At 41.6% G+C, this 24,333-nt stretch overlaps 1 protein-coding gene across 2 annotated transcripts; it reads left to right on the forward strand.

Moving 5' to 3' along the window:
• The first annotated feature begins 732 nt into the window (after positions 1–732).
• znf346 (zinc finger protein 346) lies at positions 733–8,408 on the forward strand. 2 transcript variants are annotated; one of them, XM_053441388.1, is made up of 7 exons: positions 733–828; positions 2,640–2,743; positions 3,336–3,428; positions 3,672–3,816; positions 4,107–4,370; positions 4,562–4,661; positions 4,916–8,408. In XM_053441388.1, the coding sequence occupies exons 1-7, from the start codon at positions 771–773 to the stop codon at positions 5,229–5,231; spliced, it is 1,080 nt and encodes a 359-aa protein (XP_053297363.1). In that variant the 5' UTR covers positions 733–770; the 3' UTR covers positions 5,232–8,408. The 2 variants fall into 2 exon arrangements, with proteins under 2 accessions (XP_053297363.1, XP_053297365.1); XM_053441390.1 differs by having other exon boundaries at positions 4,110–4,370.
• The last annotated feature ends 15,925 nt before the right edge of the window (positions 8,409–24,333 follow it).

The raw sequence follows: 24,333 nt of genomic DNA on the forward strand, positions 1-24,333 counted from the left end.
ATATGCATGTCAACACCAGCTGACAAGGAGGGTACAATATTTGCAGATATTAAACTGTCCTAAGTTAAACATTAACATCATTCAAAGGTAATAATTGGCAGGCTCAGGGCAACAGCTGCACTAGTTTACTTAAATTATGAAAAATGAAAGTAGATAAGTAAAATATTCCCTGCCACTGTTTTCAGGGTTCATACACATTTTCACCAATGGATTTCCATGACTTTTCGATGACTTTTCAATAACTTTAAGCCAAATTTCATTTCAGCCCGAAAAAGGTGTATACGCGAAAAAGTAACAACTAACAATGAGATTTCCAAGGCATACAGTATGACACACACCCAAATATGCCTGCTTATATTATGTATTTGTGTATTTCTTTAAAAGCATATGAATTATTCAAAACTCAGCGTAAATGAACGACATGAAAATATGAATATAACAAATTTCCATGACTTTTCCAAAACTTTTGGGATTTTATTATTTCCATGACTTTTCCAGGCCTGGAAAAACACATTTGAAATTTCCATGACTTTTCCTGGTTTTTCATGACCGTAGGAACCCTGTGTTTCATTATTCTATCTGATATTTTTTGGATTAATCTGTGGTACATGTGTATGTATGTACTTCACATACTGGTGAGTAGTTTATCACAGTTTGGCAAAAGGACTTCCGCATTCTTGGGTTCTAACCTGTGGGCGTGTCGCACACAGGAAGTCCTCGGAACGGCTGCACATGCTCAGTGGTCCGCCGCTGGCTTGCGTGTAGATGTTATGGCCGTCGCGATGCAGACAGGGGACGCTCCTCACTTCCCTGCGGGTCTGGCGGAGGGTATGGCCTGTTTTTCACCTCTTTCTCCATGTTGCGCCACGTGGTGTCGGCGACCCGGTCCGAGTCGGGACGCGTCTGGCGTAAAAAATGCCAGTGTTGTTGCTAATTTCCAGCGAGCTAGCTGTAGCCGGCAGCGCGGCGTGAGCGCGCGCAGCGGGTTTGTTAATCTATGCGAAGCTAACCGTAGCCGCTGCTGCTCCAAGGTCGAGGAGAGCACGTCTGCATCTCATCCAGTGTCCCAGTGACTGTGTTCGATCACAGTGACCGTGGACCAGTGGAGACTGGGGGAGGCGTGTTTGGGTTTGCTGCAGCAGACATGCCACTCTTTAGTTCAGATGGAGGTCCCACTAGAATCCCGATTCATCTCGTGTAGCTAGTGTTTGTTTTTTACATCGCTTTACAGTACATCCTCCGTTTCTAGTTCACATGTATGTTACTACTTCATCAAATGTGATGGGGACAGTGATGCCACACGAAGTGCACAACAAAACATCATGCGATCTCAGAAGTTCATAAAGGGTCTGTGGCTATAGACAGATCAGATGTCAACTCTCCATGATGTTTTCCTTCCCTGATTTAAGGCTGCATCCCCTCACACACTCACACATAATGCTCCACTACTTCCATCGAATCAAAACAAATGGCTGTGGAAAGAGCTGAACTCTTTTGAATCCTACAAAGATCATCTACAATGGCCTGGACAAAATTGGTGCTTCTTAGACGTGGTGAAAACTAAGTAGGCTGTAGTATATCCAGTACACTATTGTCTTCACTTGTTATTGCAGTTGTCCTCAAGCTTATCATTTAGCCCTTTTTAGATGGAGAAAAGTGCCTGTTTGCTGTTTGGTATCATTCTGTGCATCTCGGTAAACATGGTCTAAGAAAGCAGAGGGTCATTCATCATCATCTCCAGTCAGCTGGATGTTCCTGTCCCTCAGCTGCTAATAAAACCTCCTCGGACGAAGCTGCAAGTCAAAAACTTGCTGGGTTAGATATCCGTCCTCGGACAAACTACAGCTGCTGGCTGCCTGTGGCCATTAGTCTGTCCCTAAAGACCAATGACAATAATTATTCTTATTTAACCATATTGGATGAACAAAGAAATTCCCTGGTGTCACACGTGCTGTTCTCCGTCATGGCAAGAACATTCACATAATCACCTACTCATTAGCAATTTCTCTACAAAGTCAAAGCACGACAATCACGCAAACAATAAAAAGTGACAGTATATTCTAGAACTGTTTGAGGAGGCATCCTCGAACAGGGAAATGACCCAACACATTCGTTCTTACCTGCTATGAATCGCAGCTAACAGCTGAAACCCAGTCAGGATTAGGAACCCATCAAACCAGAGGAGTTTGTAAGTGTAGAATTAAAAGCTGTAGAAGGACCATTGCAGTGATTTCCTCAGTTATATGTTCTTCGGGGAAAAGCCCCAATATTTTTGTCCATGCCCTTTGTATTTCTTGTATTATTCAAAATTACGTAAGAGATCCAAGGCAAGCTGCCATCTTTGAATAAATCTCCACCACATCTGTTAAAACCATGGTGGATGTTGCCTGTACATGACAGTACTGATACAAACCAACTAGGCAAGCTAAAGACGTCATATGTCCTACAAAGTACTGAGTGATGGAAATGTAATCTCCCATCTTGATGATTGTCTTCATCATATCTGTATTATATCTCTGCACATGTCATAATTGTCAAATGTCTGAGTCGATGCAGACATTCTTGTTTAAACTGTTGCCATGGAGTGTTTTCCCAGAAGATGTAACCTGATTTGAAATCTCCTCTTCCTCCACCTGCAGTGAATAAGATGATCATCGAGCACGGGGACCTGTTTTCTGACTCCCAGTGTAAAGTCTGCAGCGCTGTCCTCAATTCGCAGTCTCAGAAGTTGACTCATTATCAGGTCAGTGAGCCCATAGTCTGCGGCTGCTCTCTCTACATTTGTCTTAAATGTCATTGTAAATGTTTGACTACTTATGAACTTTATCGTTTTATACGTTTTTACTACTTATCCAGCTAATGATTGATAATATTGTAACATAGAGCAGGAAAGAAGTGACAGACAAGGGATTTGAATGCCAAATGATTTCTGTATAAATGGCAAAACTTTTTATTTTCCTTTGTTGTTTTTCATTTGATGAAACTGGTTTGCATTTGAATTATTTGTGATATTAAAAGTGCTAAAGAGTCTTAAGCTTTACTCAATAAACGGTGCAGAAAAAAATAAATTCACAATGGTTTTCACATGAAAACAATAAAACATTTCTATTATGCGTTAGCTTAGCATGGACATGTAGAAAAGTTTGTCTAGGACATGTTCTATAAACTAAACTGTGCAGCCATGAGTAAAATTAGTTTTCTTGTTCAGGACACAAAACAAAAACCTACTCATCAGCCACAAAAATCTAGTTCTTGAAAATGTGACTCATGCTGTGGATTGTGGTGCTGATTTGTGTCGTCCACTTTGTGATAAACGTTTGTGCTTCTCCTTTCAGAGCAAGAAACATGCCAACAGAGTGCGACGTTATCTTTCCAGCACAAACGGGGAGGAGCCATTGAATAAAAAGTTAAAGACGACATCTGAAAGTGTGAGTAAGGACGTTTTCAAGCCAAATCCAATCAGCAAAAAACTCGGTGAATGAAAACATATTGGCACACATGGTAAATCATCAATTTGATGAGTCTGTGCTTTGTGACTTTGCTGAACTGGCTTTCCTTTGGTTTTCATGTTAAAGTTTTTTCAGTACAGATAAACTTTATCCAATGTAAACTGACAATTTTGACTTTTTGTGGCCATAAATGATCAATGTTCCTTCCTGTGACTTTTTCAGGAGGACTGTAACAATGGAGATCGCTATAAGGTGTGTCATATATGTAACATGACATTCTCAGCTCCTGTGGTGGCCGAGTCTCACTACAACGGCAAAACTCACGCTAAGAACCTGAGGCTGAAGGCGGTCGGTCCCCACCCCCCAGGTATGTGGGATTGTATTCAGAACCCCTTTACCCTCCATTATCTTTATCTGTTTTGAAACTTGCTTTTACACTGAAAATAGAGAATAGGCAACTTAAAAACTTTATTTATTTGTGGGCTCCAGATTGATCCTTTTTTTTTTTAAGTCGGCAAACAAAGTATCCTATTTCAGCATGAGTTTATCATTAACGTGTTGTTCAATTTTTGTATCTAAGTTGATGTTTGTGAAGTACGACACAATTTAACTTTAATAACCTTTTTTAGAATTGTTTTTGTTTTATCGCCTCTTCAGCAGTCGCCTTCCAAACTGCACCAACGGCTCAGCCCAAGAAGAAACCTGCAGATGATGTGATTGCTGTGGCGGCGACGGGCGGCGGCGGCAACAACAACAACAATGACAACAACAACGACAACAACCCAGACCGCTTTTGCTCCATCTGCCAGGCCTCCTTCAACAACCCACTCATGGCCCAGCAGCACTACGTGGGCAAGAAGCATCGAAAGCAGATGACCAAGCTCAAACTGATGGAGACGTACGGCCCCTCCACGGCACCAGGTCAGAGCGCAGAGTCAGGAATTCATCACGCTGCATTTGGAGAACTGCCATTTTAATCGCTCCACTTACAGAAGTCATCTCTCCTGTGAAGATAAATAATGAATTATGTAATAATCTCAATTCTTCTATATTATGTGGTGATATTTAGCTGAGGGAGTTTATGAAGATTTACTTTTCTCTTCTGTCTACAGGTTCCACGCTAAAGGGCTACCCATGTGCCGTCTGCAAGATTGAACTAAACTCGGTGGAGCAGTACCAGTCTCATATCAGTGGTTCAAAACATAAGAACCAGTACGTATGATGCTTAATTTTTCCCTTTTAAAGAGAAGAAATTCCAGTAAATTACACAGAATTGCTTTACTGCTTCACATTCACTTGATTTTGTCTGACAAATGAAGCTGATGGACAGTGTAGTTTAGGAATCTGCTTCACACTGGAGCATCCTGCTGGTGACTATTATGTGAGGTTTTGGCCCCAGGCTTCATTTAAAATGTTTCATTTCTTACCAATAAAATAACAATGTCTTGAATGTTTTCTTTTCTAAGAATAAAGAAGTCAGGCCAGAGCACTACAGAAACACTACCAGCAGAAGAAGAATCGCACGGAGAGAACATCCAGGTCACCAGCGGAGACGGAGACCAATACACTGCCGAAGATGACCAGTTTGCCCCCGTGGACGACCAGTATGCCTCTGGAAATGACCAGTATGCCCCTGGAAATGACCAGTACGTCGCTGGGGATGACCAGTTTGCCCCTGAAAATGACCAGGATGTCGCTGGAGATGACCATTGCGCTTACGGAGAAGTAAACAAGTACACCCCTGAGGACAAGCTGTACTCAGAGGAATGCCAGTTCTCCTAAGGCTGGACTGGGTAATGGCGGCTGAGGTTTCAGTCAGGACTTGGAATGACACACAGCAACCAGCCCCTTTAACACATTAACCAACCATCACCATCCACCGACCTCCAGCTCCAGTCTATTCCCAGTAGGTGGGTTCTGGGAGAGTAATCTGAGCGTGGGTTTGATTCCTGGAATTAACCCGTGGTTTAAAGTATTTTTGCGTTCTCGGCTAGAACAGCTGAATATTTCTATTGTTAGTTCGTTTTCTCATATTGAAAAAGTTTTTGTTCTCGTGACGGTAAGAGGTTACACCCTTCACCATGTGATAATGGGCTAAGATGTGATGCAGCTCCACCTATGGTCACAATGAAGAATGTTTGTGAGGGTTCATCTCAGCCTCTCTTTGAAAATAATATACTGACTGAAACACACTCCGCATATGTACCCAATGGCTGAGTGTCATCGGAAATATGTCAATCCTGATAATGTTTTTATGTTCATTACTTCAGTGCTGCGGTCAGACAGATTTCAGGTGAGGTTTGAAACTCAGCCATGGTGTACCACCATGGCTATCACAAGTATCCCCCCCCCCCCCCGGATGTTTTGTCCTTTTGTTGCTTTTACACATGAAATCATGGTCAATATAATTTGGCTTTTTTTGACAAGAATTTGCAAAAAAAGCTTCTTTCATGTCAAAGTGAAAACAGATTTATACAAACTGTCAATTAAAACTGTATAGTGTCAAATAAGTTTTGGCATTAATACCCCCCCCCCCCCCACCTTTAAAGTGACTGACCTAATTCAACAGAGGTCCAGCTGTGTCACAATCAGTGAAATGGAGAACACCTGAGTGCAGCTGCTGTGTGCCAGGTGTTTGCAGTATAAAAGCACCTTTGTCTGGGAGGTCCAGGCTCATCAGTGTTCCTGCAACAATCACAACATGAAGACAAAACGCTCCTGGACGTCCCACAGAGTTCAGTTAAATCCAGCATTAAGAAATGGAAGGAGAAGGGCATTTTGAATCTACCTAGAGCTGGCCGTCCTCACAAACTGAGTGACCGGGCAAGAAGCATGTGGGAGACTCCAAGGTCAATTGGAAGAAGGTTCTTTGGTCTGATGAGACCAAAATGGACCTTTTTGGCCATCAGAGTAGACTTCTCAACAGCAGGCCCTGGAGAGCTTGTAAGGTACGAGGGGAACATGAATGCAGAAAGATATCGCCAAATCCTGGAGGATAATGTGACTCAGTCTGCAAGAGAACTACGACTTGGGAGAAGATTTATTTTCCAGCAAGACAATGACCCCAAGCATACAGCAGAGGCTACACAGAAACGGTTCAAAGACCACAAGGTGAATGTTCTGGCGTGGCCAAGTCAAAGCCCAGATCTCAACCCAATCGAGAATTTGTGGCTGGACTTGAAAAGAGCTGTTCACGCCCGATCCCTGAGCAACCTGACTTGTGCAAGGAAGAATGGAGAAAAATCGTACTGGCCAGTTGTGCCAGCCTGATTGAGACACATCCACACAGACTCAGTGCTGTGATTGCAGCCAAAGGTGCATCTACCAAGTACTGACCTGAGGAGGGGTTAATTGGTATGCAATCATTTACTTTACCTTATATATTTTTAATTAATTGACATTATTTTCTAAAAATAGTTTCACTTGATATTAAAGTTATTTTTTGACAATTCTTGTCCAAAAAGCCAAATTATATTGACCATGATTTCATGTATAAAAGCAACAAAAGGGTGAAACAGCCAACAGGGGTGAATACTTTTATAGGCATTGTGTGTATATTTATATATAATATACATATGTATGACACTAGTAAGGCTAACTGCATTTATTGAACCTGACTCAAAGTTTGGTTTGATGCATTAGTCACATACATCGATGTAATTTAATTGTTCAGTGTTTACTAACATCTAATCAGCACTAACATATTACATTTCAAGCTGAGTACAGTCGGTTTACATCTCCAGTGAATGTATTTGAACTATCACCTCAGTTCTCCGCTTCCTTTATGTTTGACTATTTCTGGCACTGAAGATGGACGTGAAGTCAAAAGCCAGATCAGTCACTGTAGCAGGTGTGATAATGTCATTGCTGCCTACACATGGAAACGCTTTCTACAAGAAAAGTTTCTTTTTTTATAGATTTTTCTCTATATTTGAAGCTAAAATATCTGGAAGTTGTTTTTTTATTGCATTGTTTGGTGTAAATCACTGAGTCACACATGGTTGTTTAATTAGGTATCTATAATGTGACAATCTAGACGAGGCTGATTCTTCTCTGGAGGTCCATAACTCCTCAGTTTAGCCATTTTTATTATTTGTTGCTTCTTATTGTTGTTTTTTAATTCTGTGGGTAAAAAGTTGGCCCTTTTTCTGCTCACCAGAAGTAAATGTGAGAAATCTTTATCAGACGTTCATCTACTTAAAGATACAGATGTCAGTGGAACGGTTTCAGGCCGGATCCCACTAAGCTGCTAGAACCTAAATTTCATCCTCTACACCTTCAAAAAGCGGCCAATGATTGTCAAAAGTGACTTACTATTTTCCAGATGTTAATGTAATTTTTTTTTAAACATTAGTTTGAATTTTCAGGCATCTGGACCGTTTAAGTTACAAAATGGAGAGTAAAGGGATATTTTTGAAGAATTTTAACAGAATCCTCCCATTTCAAACGCAGTGGACATATATTATTTCTGGGATCATGCTAATATAAGCTGTTTTACACTGTTTGAGTTCTATTCTTGGTTTTCTGAAGGGTGTAAGATTTTTTTTTTTTTTTTTTAACACTCCCCCCTTGGAGCTTGTCCGCTATGGGGCTTTATACACTTTAGCAGAGACTAATAGATGCTTTCTGAGCTCTGTCATTGCTCTCAATAGGAGAGGTTTTCAAAGAGTGATGTCAAATTAGGAAGTGATGTCAACATAACAAGAGCTGCTTTCTGTTTCAAATCGGTTTGTCCTCATAAAATGACGATTGTTATCGTATTGAATGTTTTCAGCGCTCATGTGTAAGGATGTAATTTATATCAAGAGGGCTCATACATACTGTATAGCACATTATGTACAAAAGTCAAATGGTCATTTTATTGTCGTCCTCATTCTTTGTGTTTTGTGATAAGATTCACTTTCGGTATGTTACGTATGCCGTGAAGATGTTCATCGAGTAAAGAAATGTTTTGCCAGAGTTTGTTTAAATTTTTTTTCCTTCAACACAAGATAGTGAACACTAGATTTCTGTTGAAACATGTTTTTCGGTGTGAACAGACAAGCTGATTGTAGTTTTATTGCTGATACACAGATGATGGCTGCCAATAAATATATCAACTGATAAGCAGAAAGGAAGAAGAGCACAGAAATACCATCAATGTATAGATGGTTCAGAAAGTGACAGCTTTCTACTTTACAGCTGAGACCAGATTATTTTCAAACTCTTCCGTCTGTATATACAGTGTTTCTGTAGAGTCTTAAAATGTCTTCAATATCAATGAATCAGTAAAGTGCAGGCAGTGATCCTAGGTCCCAGACTCAACAGCTCTCTTGCAGAAGGATTCATCAAACATACATTTATCCCCAAAAGTAAATCTGATGTCAAAGAGCTCCATCTCTAGTTTGTCTTATATTTCTGCTGCTTGACTCAGTTACTGTGTGTTTTCTAAGCACAAAAGTGAAAACTCAGGGAATCACTTTTGTGTTTCCAAGCTGAAGATCTCGGCTCTCACAGTTAGGTGTCTGTTGTAGTAAAGTTCTCCACCAACCGTGTCAGTAGCAGTGTTGCTGCCTGGGGGTCATGTGTCTGTGCCTTTGAGAATGTCACCTGGATGTTTGCACTGCACCGATTCTAACATATCTGGCTTTTGATGACAATAGTTTGCTTCCAACTTTTATAGTTAGAGTTTGGGCAAGACCCTGACCTCATTCAACATGTCAACACCTCCAAAAGAAATTAAAAAGTCAAATACCTGCAGTCAGGTTCCAAGACATTGTTGAAACCTCCCAGAATCCTTCCTAGAGACTGTTGCAGCATCTGTGTTTCTCTAGATGTTCACTGATCACATGAGGCTGACACGATGTCCGTCTCCAATTATTTGCTGAGAAATAAATTCAATAAAAAGAGAAGGAAACTGACATACTTGTCCAAGATGTGACCACAAAAGGAAACTTCGATCCTTGAACAACTCATGTGGGCTGATTATCATTTCGGCCACATGGTGGAGCACTTACTCTTTCCCAGGTGCTGGATCAGCTTTGCGGTTTCTGGTCCCAGCTCATGATCAAGACTCAGGGTCCAAACTCAAGTGGCCTTTTCCTCATATCAACATCAACAGTGAGCTCAGTCCGCACACACAATTCATTCATCAGTTTTCTTTTTACATGTCTTAATCTCTTTCTCCAGAATGACATTACAGTAAATCCACCAGAATGTTGATAGAGACACGAGAAAAAAGTGGAAGTAGAGGAAAAATGGATGAAGACAGTGTTGGAGAGATGTTACACTATAGAAGTCCTGATCTTTAAGAAAAAAAAACGTTTCCCCAACACATCTGTTCATGGCAGTGATGGTTCATCTCGGCTTGATGTTTATCAGTGGACGTATTGCATAATGTCCTGCTTATACGAAACAGTAAAATACTTTGGTTTCCAAATGTTTAATAATGCTTTTTATTATATTTGTAGATCTTAAATCTTAAACATTTCTATAACATGAGATATTCATAATTAGATAAGCAACACGTTAATATCAGGAAAAACAGAATTCCGTCCTTGCTTATTTTTTATGAAGAAAATGAAGAAACCAGTTAAAACAGAAGATGCACAACAAAATCAAAAATAGTCCTGATTGTGAAATAATTCAAACTATTTAGATTCTTTTTGTATCCCCTGTGGTGACCCATTGCCGAGGCTGACAGTGTCTTCAGGACAAGTAAAGCCTCTGTATATATGAAGATATACGTTACAGACATGGGTTCTTCATGTGGAACACACTGAGGCCTTTGAGCTGCGTTCAGTGTTTATTCTTCAGCCTGTGCTCGAGAGCGACTCGTGCGTGTTTATCCACAGCTCCATTAATACAAAGGTGACTACATATAAAACACATGTGGACTGTTTTATCGTCGCCACAGTTTGGACTCAGTCGCGCTGAATTTCCTGGCTGAGGGTTTTGCTGCCGCTGAGCCCCCGACAGCCTTAAATCTTCCAGGTTACATCCCAGAACTGATGCTCAGGGTCACATTTTGAAAAGAGGGACAATGAATACTTTATTGTGTTTGTGTAACTTACAGAAAGTAGTTTGTCACACACAAAGACAGCTTGTTCCTTCTTTATTTTCCTCCTGGTCCCAAAGTGGACGTCAGGGAGCCCAGTTCGGCTTCAACAAAAGCTCCTTGACTTTGAGGGGAAAGTGATTTCCAGACATGGAATTTTTCTGTTAAATGTTGGTTTTATTTTTAGTAACAGTTTTGGATGTGATTTCAGGTCAAGTATTCTTTCAAGGTGCAACATATAAAAACATAAGGTGAATTGTTAAAATTGTTAGAGGATTGCTTGTTGCAGAGTATAAAGATAAAACTAAACTATGTTAAAGGTTATAGTAGAATAACATGGAATATAAATATTGTATTAACATTTAATTCAAAGTTTAGGTCATTTTAACTAAGCATAAAACATTGACCATTTGATAATTAAACAATTCAAGTCCATGATGAGAAGTTTGGAAGGTGGTTTTGTATGTTTATTTATAACAAGGAAATTGAATAATAATACACATCACATAGACTGAATATAAAGATCATAAACTGTACTAGAAGATGGATGACATGACAGCTCCCAAAAGTGAAGCCAAAGCATCTCCACCACCCCCTGGTGGCTGTCTACAGTGTAGGTCATTTCTCCTTTCTCCACAATTCCTCCTTCATATTAATTGATGCATCATGGACCAAACTGTCAAAGTATACATTAAATACTTTTTTCTCAAAGATAGTTTCTTTCATTTTGGTAGAACTTATCACACTGACGTAGCCTATGTCCAAGAGACTCTGTATAATAAAGTTCAGTAAGTTCAAATTCGTATATATTTATTTATTTAAAAAAAATAGTCTAACCTCTAACCTCTAATTTCTGCATTTCTATGTGCGGTATCAGATTTCATGCTTTTTAAAAAATATATAATTCAACTAATTTATATGATGGCACCATAGCATCATGATGAAAAGCTGAGCTAAAGCAACAACAAAAAAATGTGTTTACATCCAAAAGACACAAAATATAAGACTAACATTCAAAACCCATACGTTCATCTATGTGTAACGAGTAAATCAATCCTCCCCCGACACTATCCACGATCAACCAGCTTAACTCACACACACACCTCAACCCCCCCCCCCCCCTCCTTCCCAACCCTGCAAATAGGTTAAATAGATGTTTTTAAAACTTATAAGACCTCAACAATATAATTCCATATCTCATTGACTTGTTTGGAATCAGACTAAATATAAAACCAGGAGTACAAAGTTTGTACTCCAACTTTGAAATTCTTTGAAATGCTCCAGTCGCTTTATTTGTTAATGCAAAGAATAAACAGGACTCTCGCTTAGGAAATCTTTTGCAGCTGTATTTCTTTTATCAGCACTCGGCATCACGCTCATAAATGCGTCCACAGTTCATGATTGCAGCTGTGTGTGTGTATGTGTGTCGGTGTGTGTGTATCCAGTGTGTGCAGCACACAGGGTGACATCGGGATAGTCTGTTAGAGCAGCCCTCCAAAAAAAACACAATTTGTCTTGGTCCTCTGCAAGTTGAATGGGCTTCAGCGTTATTGTGATTCAATTAAAAAGATGAGTGTCAGTGTTAAAATGCTCCCAGTGTGAGAAGCAGTGTCATCGTACAGTAGCTACTAACAAGTGGGTCTGAATATATTGTCAGTTGGATTTGCCTACTAGTCTTGAAAACAGGTTTTGGTTGCCAGAGCGTGTTTGTGAGTAACTGCCGTGAAACACACAGATCTCCATATTTCTCATTGTCTGCACGTGAACCTCGCTGGACTGTGATGGGACGTGTTGTAAACACAGAGGGTGTATTGTATCCAGATGTTTTTTTCCTCCTCTTTCCTCGGAGGAAAACAGATGCAGTGGATCATTGATTCTTTCCGTAAATGCACCGGTTTTGCTTTAAATGAAGCGTGTGTTGTATTGTCAGTCTGAAACCACGTCCACTTCAGGTGTGTGGGGGCGAGGGAATAAACTCGGAACCTCTCTACTTTTACAGTCCTCACACAAATACATCTTCATGCGTTCAACTCATAGACTGTTTAAACAGATGGATGATATGATGGCTCCCCAAAATGTCTGGATCGCCCCCTGGTGTCTGGCTGCAGTAAAGGTCCCAGCCTCCTCTATGTTAGCAGATGGGACATAGGTCCAAACAAAGAAAATCAACTTCACGTCAAATACATTTTTCTAAATGTTTCTGTCTTTTTAGATGGTTCTTATCACTGGGGTTTTTGTTCAGGTTAGTTTGTTGTTTATGTTGACCAATCACGATGATACTGGCTCGTGATTGGTCGAGTGTGTGTATCGGCGGGACTTGAGATATATCGGCCTCTTCCCCTGTACAGTATTCTTTGCAGACTCTTGTTCCCGGCCACAAGATGACAGCTTGTATCTTGGATGTTACAACTTCAACAGCGGGAGGAAGTGAAGACGTGTCGTCCATCTTTATAAACAGTCTATGGTCTAACATAGTGTAACACCATGAATCCTTTTGAGGGGAGACTGTCCAACCAGGCAGGATTAACAACCCACTGTCACGTTCGGCCATTGCTATATTATATAAATTATTCACACAATGATATTACATTCAAATTGAATGCAAAGACACAGTTGGTGCGAACGCAGCATAACCCTTCGACATTGGCATGTGGGCTACAGGGACCAGGTATTGAACCACCGACCTTCTGGTTAGTGGACGTCCCATCTCCTGAGCCACAGTCTCAGAGTAGAGACCTATAGGTGGTCAATCAAATATATTTTCAGCTTTTAGTAGACAGTGCAGTGGTCAGTCAAGCCAACACATACAGTTCAGGACAATTGTAGGAATTCTTTTGGTGTCGGTATTGGATCACGAGGAGGAAGCACAGAACAGTCCATAGCTTTTCTTTACTCTGGTGTCTCGTTCCACTTCCTGTACTTTGACTGCAGCCCATGTGTTCAGAGGATCAAAAGGATCAATCGCATGAAGTTACTGGAAGTTTTATTGCATCTGATCTCTGTTTAATCCCTCTGCGGAAAAAAAAGAGGTCTCTGATTTACATCTCAAATCTGAAAGAAAACACTGCAAATATCTGACTTTGCTTTATTTAATCACTCTGAACAAAATGTTCAGGAAGGAAGGAAACTAATAAAACTTTAAACACCTCATTCAACTGAAGACATTTGAGGCAGATATATAATTTTCTGAAACAGTTGGAAAATGAATTAGACACTTGGGAGCAGCTCTGTAGGTCCAGGAAGTATAAGGTCAGTGCAGTTTTCTTCCTCACAGAGATATCATGGTTAAACCACATTAACCAGTACACTTTTTATTTAATTGCAGCAAATAGGTCTCTGGTTCGAACCCATGGTCGGCGTGAGTCTTTCTGTGAATTTGCGTCTCCCCTTGTTTGCGTGGTACTCTAGCCTCCTCCCACACTCCACAAAGACATGCGCTCAATTGACCGTAGGTGTGAATATAACAGTGAAAGGTTGTTGGCCCTGCAATGGACTGACGGACTGTCCAGGCTGTGCCCTGTCTGTCGCCCAGTAACAACTGGGATTGGCTCCAGCTCCGCACTACAACCCTCAAAAATTATAAGCTTGAGAAGTTTTAATATTGTATATTCAATAACATCAAACTCATGTATCACAATTGTTAAAATGTATCTGTATTAGACGTGTGTCCCTATAACCGAACCTGATGCTTTCATGATGTGAGGTGAGGCATCATGTTGTATATTCTGCATTCATTCCACTGTCAGCATACTGGACAAGGAGAGAAATGAAAACATGACAACAAATAAAGGAAGAGAAGATAGAGAAAGGATAAACACAACATGGTGGACAGACAGAGACTGCGGATGGGGTCTTTCAGACGTCTTTGGTCTGTGACAGATTGTTGTCTTGAAATGGAGACATCTGGAGGCCAAGGCATTGTTGTGTTTGACCAAGGAACAACCCAATGTCCCTCTCCTCCTCCCTCTCCTCCTCTTCTTTCATGGAGGCACAGGTGGCTCAGCTGCAATGCAAAAAAAAAAAGGGAAAAAACTGCTTTAACAATTTGCTCCTACAGTGAGAATTTATTGGTTTTTCCCTCAATCACCACTCTCAGGACAAACTTGACATTTTCTCCCCACCACTGCCGAGGCTCTAATAATAACCAAGTATGTTTTTGGTTTTATCCAACACTGTAATGATCCGCGTAGTAAAGCAAATCTTTTTATACATACAGGAAGTCGAATAAATTACACTCTGACAGCCTCTAATTGATCACACGACAGTCCCACAGAGAGCGATCGCACATAAAGGTCCTTTCAACTTGTTCTGGTTCAGCTCCATCTTCAGACTCATTTCTAGCTGCGGCAGAATAAAGTTATTTAAAAGACTTAAGACTTCCTGTCCAGCACCAGACATGAGAATGACAGAGTTAGCAACACGCAACGCCTCACAGGAGACAGTTACGCCCCCTTCAACTTGCCTCAATGTTTCCCATTGCCTCCTCTTCCTGGGTTGCCTGGACAAAATGAAGTGTGCCCTTCTATAAAAGATAACATCTGTGTGAGCTCAAGTACACAACTTGTGCACTGTGGGTTAATAGATTTCAATCGCTGAATTCTTAATGGTCAACATGTTTATTAGTTCATAACAGCCTCTATGTTTGATGGTGATGTACATAAGAGAAACTAGTTTTCGTGATTAAGACTCAAGATGCTTTTTTGACTAAGTGGATCCATATATTATGTAATTTTATGTTTGTGTTACATTTTATTTTGTTTATTGATGGTATATGCACGATAATAAAAATTAATTTCATCCATCCACCTTTCGACCAATTAAGAAAATGATTAAAAGGCTTTTGTATCCATGTGTGTAACTGTGCTCACCAGTAAGGAGATCGCTGACTCAGTCACCTTTAAACTACCTGAACTAGATTCAGTACATTCTGGAAGTTTACAAAATGTCTATTTCTGTGTGTGCATAATGTGTGTGTTTGTGGGATGGTGGTGGAAGCCCTTTGCCCTTAATTTTTAGAACATAGGACAAGAGGGTGAAAATCCCTTGTATGTGTGAAGGTCTTCTGCACTAGCTTGATGTTGCGTTGCCAACAATCACCAGCAGATATCAGGGATGACCAGCAGATATTAACAGCCACCAGCGGAAGTTGGGGACGCATCATCAGTTGTGTTTTCAGCCTTTTAAACACAAGACGCCCTCTTTTTAGACGGGCCCACCGCAGGCTGATCAGACCTGGATGTGAGTCCCTAACCTCTCTGGGCCCAGTTGGGATCTTTCCTCTTAATCCAGTCCATTCACTCCGCTCTGCTTCGGCCAATCGGTTCATTGCTCCTTCACTGCGAGCTAAACATTCATCAAAATCAAGACTGTTTGCTGTCCTGGCTCCTAAATGATGGAATGAGCTCCCCATCGACATCCGGACATCAGAAAGTTTACACATCATCCGCCGCAAACTAAAAACATTCTGACTATACCTTGAATAAAAAAAAAAGTACTTATAGCACCTTGTATAAGTACTCTGATTCTTGTTGTTCTGGGTTTGTACCCTCATGGTTGATTGGACTTATTGTAAGTCACTTTGGATAAAAGCGTCAGCAAAAGGAAATGTTATGTAATGTTATCCAGAGCCAATGGCTACAGAGTTCTGCACTCTGCCTCTCTACTATTATTTATGTGTATGAAGACTGTGTACTTTGTTTATATATTTGATATGATGTGGTTTGGATAGCATGTGATTCTAAACGCTGCCATGTCCCCTGGATGTGTAAAAAGATGTTTATATAAGACATCACTGTTTACAGTTGTTCCTCTGACCCCTCATGATCAAATGAATCCACTCATACTGCTCAAATCAATGCACTAATAAGTGTTTGAGAAAATGAGCAGCAATGCAGCACAAAGCTTGGTTTAATGTTTTTTTATCAACCCCTTGTTTCAGCCATTATGACTGTGAGAAATCAGTTTTATTCTATTGCATTTCTTTCACCAGTGTCAGTGGCCCCAGCACTACAGCAAATCAACCGCCAGTCAAGGCAGGAAGGAAGATCCGGCTGTCATCAGCTCATTTCCTTGGCTTACAGCAGGCCCATTTCCCATCAGCCATCAGTCAGCGAGCCACTATATTACTGACAGGAGGTCCACTAGGAAACACCAGGATCTGCCCCATGTGCTACCTGACGGCTGCTGCAGGTGCTGGGGAGGAGATGGAGCGCGGCGATTGTGTGTGTAGTTGTGTCTGTTCATTGATTATTTCATCACTTTGCATCATCAGTCATGTCTCTAGTTGTGTGTGTGTGTGTGTGTGTGTGTGTGTATTGATGTCTTGTCTGTTTCTCTCTGAGGTGTTCACACACAGATGAATGTGAGTGTCTTATAAAGGTTGTTGGGTCAGTGGGTCTGCAGTGGGTGAACCTTTCACTTCATGTTGTGTAGTAGAAGCTGAAAGTATAAGTAGAAAGTATAATATGGGTATATATTTAGTTTTATATATATATATGAAGACAATTTCTGTTAAAGCTCAGTTCTGCAAATTGCATTTAAATGTTGCATAACTCACATTTGTGTCAGTATAAAGACCAGTCAGTGTTTTTACATTATTTGGTCGTCCCTATGCACATTCTGTACAATGATGTGGCCACGTCCCGTCCATATTGTAGAGAGAGAGAGAGTGAGGGAGAGAAAGTGGGAGAGTGTGTGTCCTCTTTTTCTTTGTGTTTCTCAGCCGTCTATACTGCAGGTGGCTGGGTGGTCGGGTTACAACCCCAGTGAAAGTACTCATACACACACACACACACACACAAACACACACACACACACACACACGCACACACACGTAGGCACACACACACACACATACACACACACACACACACACACACACACACACACACACACACACACACCTCCTTCCATGACATCTGAAAATTCCTATGGATTATGGCTAGGACAAATGGTGGTCTTTCTTGTGTGTTTGTGTGTGTTTGTGTGTGTGTGTGTGTGTGTGTGTGTGTGTGTGTGTGTGTGTGTGTGTGTGCATGAGAGAGCAGCTGGGAGCGCGAGGTAAAACCTGTAACCAACAGACTGCTGGGACCGTCAGCAGACACCTGTTTGACCCCCTCCCCCTTTTTTTCCCTTTTCTGCCCCAGACACTTGATATGTGGGAGAGAGAGGGTAAGAGAGGGGGAGAGAAGGAAGGAAGGAGGGAGACAGAAACAGATAGAGGAGGAAGGGGGAGAAAGGGAGAAAACAGCTGGATCAACTGAATGTTTCCGTTTTCTGTTTCCTGTCTCAGATTTGTCGGGCCCGTTTTTAGCAGCAGTCTTGGAGGAGTAATCAGTAACTTTTTAACTTCTGTCCACCTCTGGGAGGTTAATGATTACCACTGACATGCTGGGCTTGTTCTGTTTTAACAGATGTTCAAGTTGTGGGTTTTCACTTTTAAAACCTTTTCGTCAAAAAGTGTATACAAAAGACATTTTAATTGTTAAATGTAATGCAAAATTCGATATGTGGCCTTTTGACTGGAGCCAGGTTGTCCTATCTGTCAATCATCCAGTGTCCATGATCTAGGAACTAGTAAACAGTTGAGCCCAACAATGCAATACCATCAGGTTGTCATATATCATGTATGTTTACAGTGTGACAGCACCCAAAAGTGAAGCCAAATCACCATCGCCTCCTGGTGGCTGTATACTCCTCCGTGTTAGCTGATTGTACATGGACCAAACTAAAAGTCAATATAAATGTCAATTACAAAGATTGTGTTTGTTATTTTAGGTATTTCTCATCACTCTGATTATGTCCAAGTGTTCATGTTGCTGGTAAGTTTGGTTTGAATGAGTTGAATGTCATGAGTGACAGCTTCTGATTGGTCCAGTGCGTGTCGAAGGGACCTCAGCACCAAATGGCAGCACCTGTGTCCAGGACCTTTCAGCTTCATTTTTGAACAACTGGAGTAAATATAGATTATCATCCATCTTTGCATATAGTCGATGTTGCACATGTCTTCTGGATTGTTTTCATGATATTCAACTGAATCGATTATTTCTTCAAACTGCTTGTTTGGTTCTGACCAACGGTCCAAACTAAAGCAAATTCACTTCACAGTCAGATATAAAAAGGGAAAGCATCACATCACACAAATTAAGGAGCTAATACATTTATATTTTTGGTTGGTTCTAGTTTATCAGACTACTTGTTGATGAATCCTCTAACTGACTTGATATTTCAGGTGTTTATGTTTTTGTTACTGTTATTATTCTCTCAAATATCATTATAAAAACGTAACTGTTGATATGGCTGAATATTGAAAGCTGGATCTGAAGACAGACGTCCGTCCGTATGGACAAGTAGTTTGGTGGAAGCAGTGGTTGGTACATTTTGAACCACCCATTATGTGTATATAGTTTACCAGTGTTTCTCACTGAGAGCCAGTAATATTAACAGATCAGGGTTTTATTGACGACTGCATTTCTATTCCTCACAGTCTGTACTTGGGTCTTTAGTGTTGCCGCAGGTCGTCCTCATGATTTATTCAGTGTCAAAATGTTTGCTGGGAAACATGGGAAAGACGTAGGTTAGAGGAAGCCGGGGCGGCCTCCTGACCACAGAGAAACAGTGCCAAAGCCACAGTCAGACAACAGGTGAGCGGTTACGCTCTCAGGCACGTCTCATTGATATTCTAACCTATTGCACTTTCCCAGGGAGAGGAGTCCCCTGTGGAAACACATTACAGCCTTATAGCCCCCCCCCCCCCCTCCAGGCTTTGATCCTCTCAATGTGAAGCAGATCTCAGGCAAAGCTGAGCAGCAGTTAATACGAGCAGTATGGCTATGAGATATGTGAAAGTATGTGGAGGGCTCAGAGTGTGTGGATGTTTGGAGGAAAGGAGAGAGGCGCTAACTTAATCAACATGTGGCTCTTAAGGGTCAGTTCATCCAAACATAAAAACACATTGTCTTACTTTTCTTAAAGTGCCTACTCTTTTATTTGTTTTTTTTATTTTGATAGTTTTCTGAATGTTTTATTTTCTCTTTCGGTATATTGAATAGAACACATTCAGAGAAAATAATCAGTAAATACAGTTTAGTACGTCGTGGATACTCATTCATGAAAGTCACTCATTGATTAATGCAGTAGTTAATCTGTTTGAGAATTAGCAAAATAAGACTTAACATATAAAAGCTGTATAAACAGTCTACAAATTCAACACAAACCAATTTAATAACTTCAAGGACAAACATTGATGTTACTTAATATTGGTCCTGCCTCTCAGCAGAATATAACCGATATAAAGGATGAACTAACCTGAACTTACTGTATGAGCAGTGACTGGGGTCCACAGGGACCAACCAGGCCTGTAGGTGCAGATATCCCTCATCGGCTGCATGTTTCTCTGTGTTTCTCTTCTCTTTTAACTTCCTGTTTTTTAAAACCTCCATCCCAATTGTAAACAACAAAAACCTACAGCTCGTTACCTACATGCTGAACACCATTAGGTGCAAATCCACAATGTATCGGGTTTAAACTGAAAATAGGATTTGCAGCACAAACAATGTAGTTTCACAGTTCTTGAAATGTATTTAGAGGGACCCTTACCAGTCTCCATGAGAGCTATCAGCAGCTTTTGAATTTTTGACTACTGGACTTTAAAAGAAAGTGAAAACAGTGAGAAAAGGAGGGAGTGAGGTTTCCAGAGTCCTATAGTACAATGGCTTCCTCTCAGCAGGCTGCAGGTCGGAGCTCGGCCTGAACACACCGTGTTGAAACCCCCCCGTCTAAATCCAACACCTCTGTTTTGACTGACCTCTGGGCATTTAGGAAGCAACGGGTCACCGCCCTCCTCCCCCCTCGTAGGACGATAGTCTGTGGACGTCCGCTCACTGTGCTGGGCATCGCCACCTCACCTGCGAGTGAGGGGGGGGGGGGGGGGGGGGGGGGGGGGGGGCAAAGGATTACACGGTCCGCAAAATACCTGCAAACACTCAGGAAACATAGAGCTGCAGGTTTATTATTTACATCTAAGAAAAGTATATTTTTTCCACAATATGGCTGATTATAAAAAGGAAAAGATACTTTAAACAGAAATACAGAATACACGTATATTACATTTGTTGCATAAGAACCCTGTTTTAACTCATTTGGTATGTGGAAGGATCACAGACACATTTCTCCATCGACTTAGACACATTTTAATGTCATTAAATACTTTCAAAACAATAAATGCACAATCAAGAAAATATGTTTTTATTGATTTCCGATACAAAGTAGTTTAACCAGCAACAATAATCAACAAAGTGGCCCACTGTGGCCTCACATAGCAGGAATCTACTGCTGTTACCTATACGTTTGTGGCTTCTTACAACATGGAATTTTAAGAACCTTTTTGATGGTATCTCCTTGTATTTTAGTGTAATTTATAAAGCAGGACATTTCAGTTTTAGGACGATTATAGTGCTTTGGTGGCCGGGGGAAGTAAGCAGCTGTGGTTCATGTAACAATAGAAGAAGTGGTGCTGACATGTTGACTGATCTTCTCTCACAATTGTATGAACATGAGATTCAAGTTTATACACTGACAATAAAATCCAGGACACCGCTGGGACCAGTCTCGTTTCCCCGCCTGAAGCATTTCCCTTCTCTTTCCCTGCCCCTGGGGCTGGAGCTGAGCTAAGGCTGTGCTGAGCTGTCCCACAGATATATGGTGGAGGTTAAGGTAAGACTGAGTTTGGATTTAACGTAAATCATTAAAGAAAATGACGACATGAGTTGGCCTTAGGTTAAGGTCGGGGGGGATGAAGTTTATATAAATATAGGAAGAAATGTGTTATGCATCCTGCTGTTTTGGAATGTTCACATCATTTCTCTAAAGCTGCTTTAAGCACTGAAGTCCGAACATTTTCTGGAAATATCTGCTTCCCTGAGGTATTTTCTCTGTACCTTGACACTTGGAGATTTCTTTCCCCCAACTTGCTCCATGTCTCCACCTCTCCCTCAGAGTCATGCTCATGAGTAGCTTTTGTGTTTCAAATCAGGGGGGATAAAAGAGCATGTTAGGCTTCAGAGCCTTGCTCGGGGGTTTTAAGAATGAAGGGATCTTTTGCCTTTGGTGCTGATAATCGGCAGCTTCTCTCGTTTCCCTTCAGCACAAAACCCTCCTCTGTTTCCCTCTGTTCCTCTCCGAGGGAGAGTTTTCACCTCCCTGGGGCGAGGCTGAGCCACCTATAAGGCTGCACTTATACTCCAGCAGGAAGAAAGCGCTCCGTTTCTTTTTTAAGTGACCGAAAATGATAAAGTGTTCTACTTTTCATGGGGAAAAAACTCTGGATATCGTAGTTTAAACACAGCGAAAGTAGATTAAAAGCTAAATTCAAACTGTATATACAATCGAAACGCAGCCCCATCCCCTTGAAAGCCCAGATGTGTGAAAGCAATACATTTTAATCAGTTTGCGAGCCACTCAGCTTCCCCTGAAGCCTGTCGATAAGAGGCTTATGTCCCCCTACAAAGAGGAGGAGGAAGTGAAGGATGAGGGGATGGAGAGAGGAAGGGAGGGCAGGAAGGATGAGGGAATCCCTGATGCTGTGCTCCTCAGGAGATCACAGGACTCTGAGTGGGTTTACAGGAAATCAAAGGTGAGGGGAACAGTGACTCAGCTCTCAGAGGGCAGCGGTATTTTGTATTAGAAGTCACATTTAAATGAAAGATGTCTGACTTGAATAATGTAGCAGCCACACTGAGTGAGTAATGGTTGAACAGGTCGTGCTGACATTAAGAACACTGAAAACATGTGTATAAACATGTTGATACATGCTTTTATTAGCAGAATGGTTCTATGGAAGGTGATTTTCTGTCAATAAGTCCCATTTGTGCAACTTCGGGATGAAGTGTTAAAACTTTGGAGATCCTCTGACTTTTCATCACACCGTTTAAGTGCGTTCACATGATAAACACTGAGAGGACACCTCCGCTAAGGCCCAACAGCCCCTCAAATTAAAACAACTAAACCAAACTGCACAAATAAAGCCTTTCTTGCTCCATCGATCAATCCATCAAGTTTCATAGAAATCTGTTCAGTAGTTTTTGTCTAATCCTATGCAATAACAAATAGAAAGTGGTAAACATAACCTCCTCTTCATCGGAGAAAATAACACCTGGTTAACATCAGCATGTGAGGATGTTGCCTCTCGGAACTAATGGCTTCTCTCGTCCATGTAGACATTTCCTGTAAATCTTATTTGATTAAGATGAGTGCATCAACAAAATTTACTTAAAGCTACGAAAGGAAACAAAACCTTAAGCGATTCAATATGAAAGCAAGATTTGTTTTGGCTTCTTGACAGATTTCATCACAACCTGTAAAATAATACGACAATTCTATAAGTTCTAACACGCTACCAGTAATGATAAATCTTTTGACAGCAGCTCGAAGTCAGATCGTGACTGTAGGTCAAACCTCAACTGTTTTAATATATACTCTTTAACTTGAATTTAAGTTAGGTGATGGCCTTTAAGGGCTTTGATAAGACTTCATCTGTGCACTGCTCAGCCTAAGGCTTGCTCAGATATTCAAGATGAACACAATATCTGCCTAATGCAATGGAGCAAACCACAGGTTGCACGACTCATGCTTCTTCTTCATGTTTCAAACTGTGGGCAGCATCTTTACCCTCGGCCCTTTGGCTCCCTTCCATCCTCCCCACTTCCTCTCACCCCTGCATTCCGCCCTTCAGCTCTCGCTGTCGCGCCGACCTTTACGCTCCCTTCACCCCATTCTCCCGAAAAACCTCAGGGACAAGTTGTGTGTCGAGGAGAAGACAAACAGAGGGCCAGAGACAGACAGTGAGTTCCAGGGTGGAGCTGTCAGACAGAAAGCTGCACAGGCCGGGCCGACAGTCGGGACCGCAGACAAGCCGGCGGTGGGCATCTTTCCCTTAACGAGGCCTGACAGCTTCAATGCGGGCTCATGCGACAGTGAAAGGGAGGATCGGGTTTGATTCGGAGTGTTTGATGTCGGGGTGGCGCTCGTGTTTGAAGTCACCGCTTGCTTTGCCTCTGTTTGCTTTTTTAAGTCCCGTTGTGTCAGACTGGCCGAGCTGCCTGGCGCTGGGGGCGGTCGGACCCTTCCAGTAATTCACGATGGCAGCCAAAAACAAACGAGCTGGTATCTGCCTGCTAACTGCCCGTTTCAACCCGTAAAGTGACACTAACACCACTTGTCCGGATTCGGGAGATTACCCAACATTTCTGGTTCATACAAGAGTTCCAGTCTTTGTCATGCGGCCGGAAGGGTCTAATCGTTATTTATTTATTTATTTTTATTGTGGTGTAAGCCAGGAAATCCAGGGTTGGCGTGCTGGCCTGTACGATGCAGTGTCCATTGTCCGGCCGCTCGCTCAGTGCTTCCATTGATGCTCTTCATCCAGCTGTAAAATCTGGTGGGGTGGTGAAGTGTGTGTGTGTGTGTGGAGGTGATGGGGGGGGGGAGTTGTGCAGTCCACTCTGAAAACAAGATGTCAGCCCCCCCTCTGATGGGTCAGAGCATAGTAAGAGTGCGGCAGCATTGGCATTGGAGGGATAAAAAACATGCCGTGTTTGCTTCCTGTGTCCTTCCTCTGCACTTTAGCCTCTCTCTCTCTCTCCCCCCCTCTCCCCGGACCTATAGGTTTTCATGGTGCATTTCTCCTCTTTCACCACGGACGTTCTGCAGTGTTTAACAAGGGTTCGGGGGGCAAATTAGCATTACATCCTCTGCAGGAAGCCTGTCAGCATTAAAACTACTTCCTCTGGAAGTGGTTTTCTGTATAATCTCTGTATAATCCCACCACCTCCCTCACCCCACATTTCTCTC

This window comes from Pleuronectes platessa, chromosome 15 (assembly GCF_947347685.1).
Source record: "Pleuronectes platessa chromosome 15, fPlePla1.1, whole genome shotgun sequence".
Classification (NCBI taxonomy): domain Eukaryota; kingdom Metazoa; phylum Chordata; class Actinopteri; order Pleuronectiformes; family Pleuronectidae; genus Pleuronectes; species Pleuronectes platessa.

Bases quoted from the DNA above. Each gene is read 5' to 3' on its own strand.
- znf346 (XM_053441388.1), top strand. From the start codon at position 771: ATGGCCGTCGCGATGCAGACAGGGGACGCTCCTCACTTCCCTGCGGGT. The intron at 2,744-3,335 runs GTCAGTGAGCCC...TTCTCCTTTCAG, and splicing joins AGAAGTTGACTCATTATCAG to AGCAAGAAACATGCCAACAG. The intron at 4,371-4,561 runs GTCAGAGCGCAG...TTCTGTCTACAG, and splicing joins CGGCCCCTCCACGGCACCAG to GTTCCACGCTAAAGGGCTAC.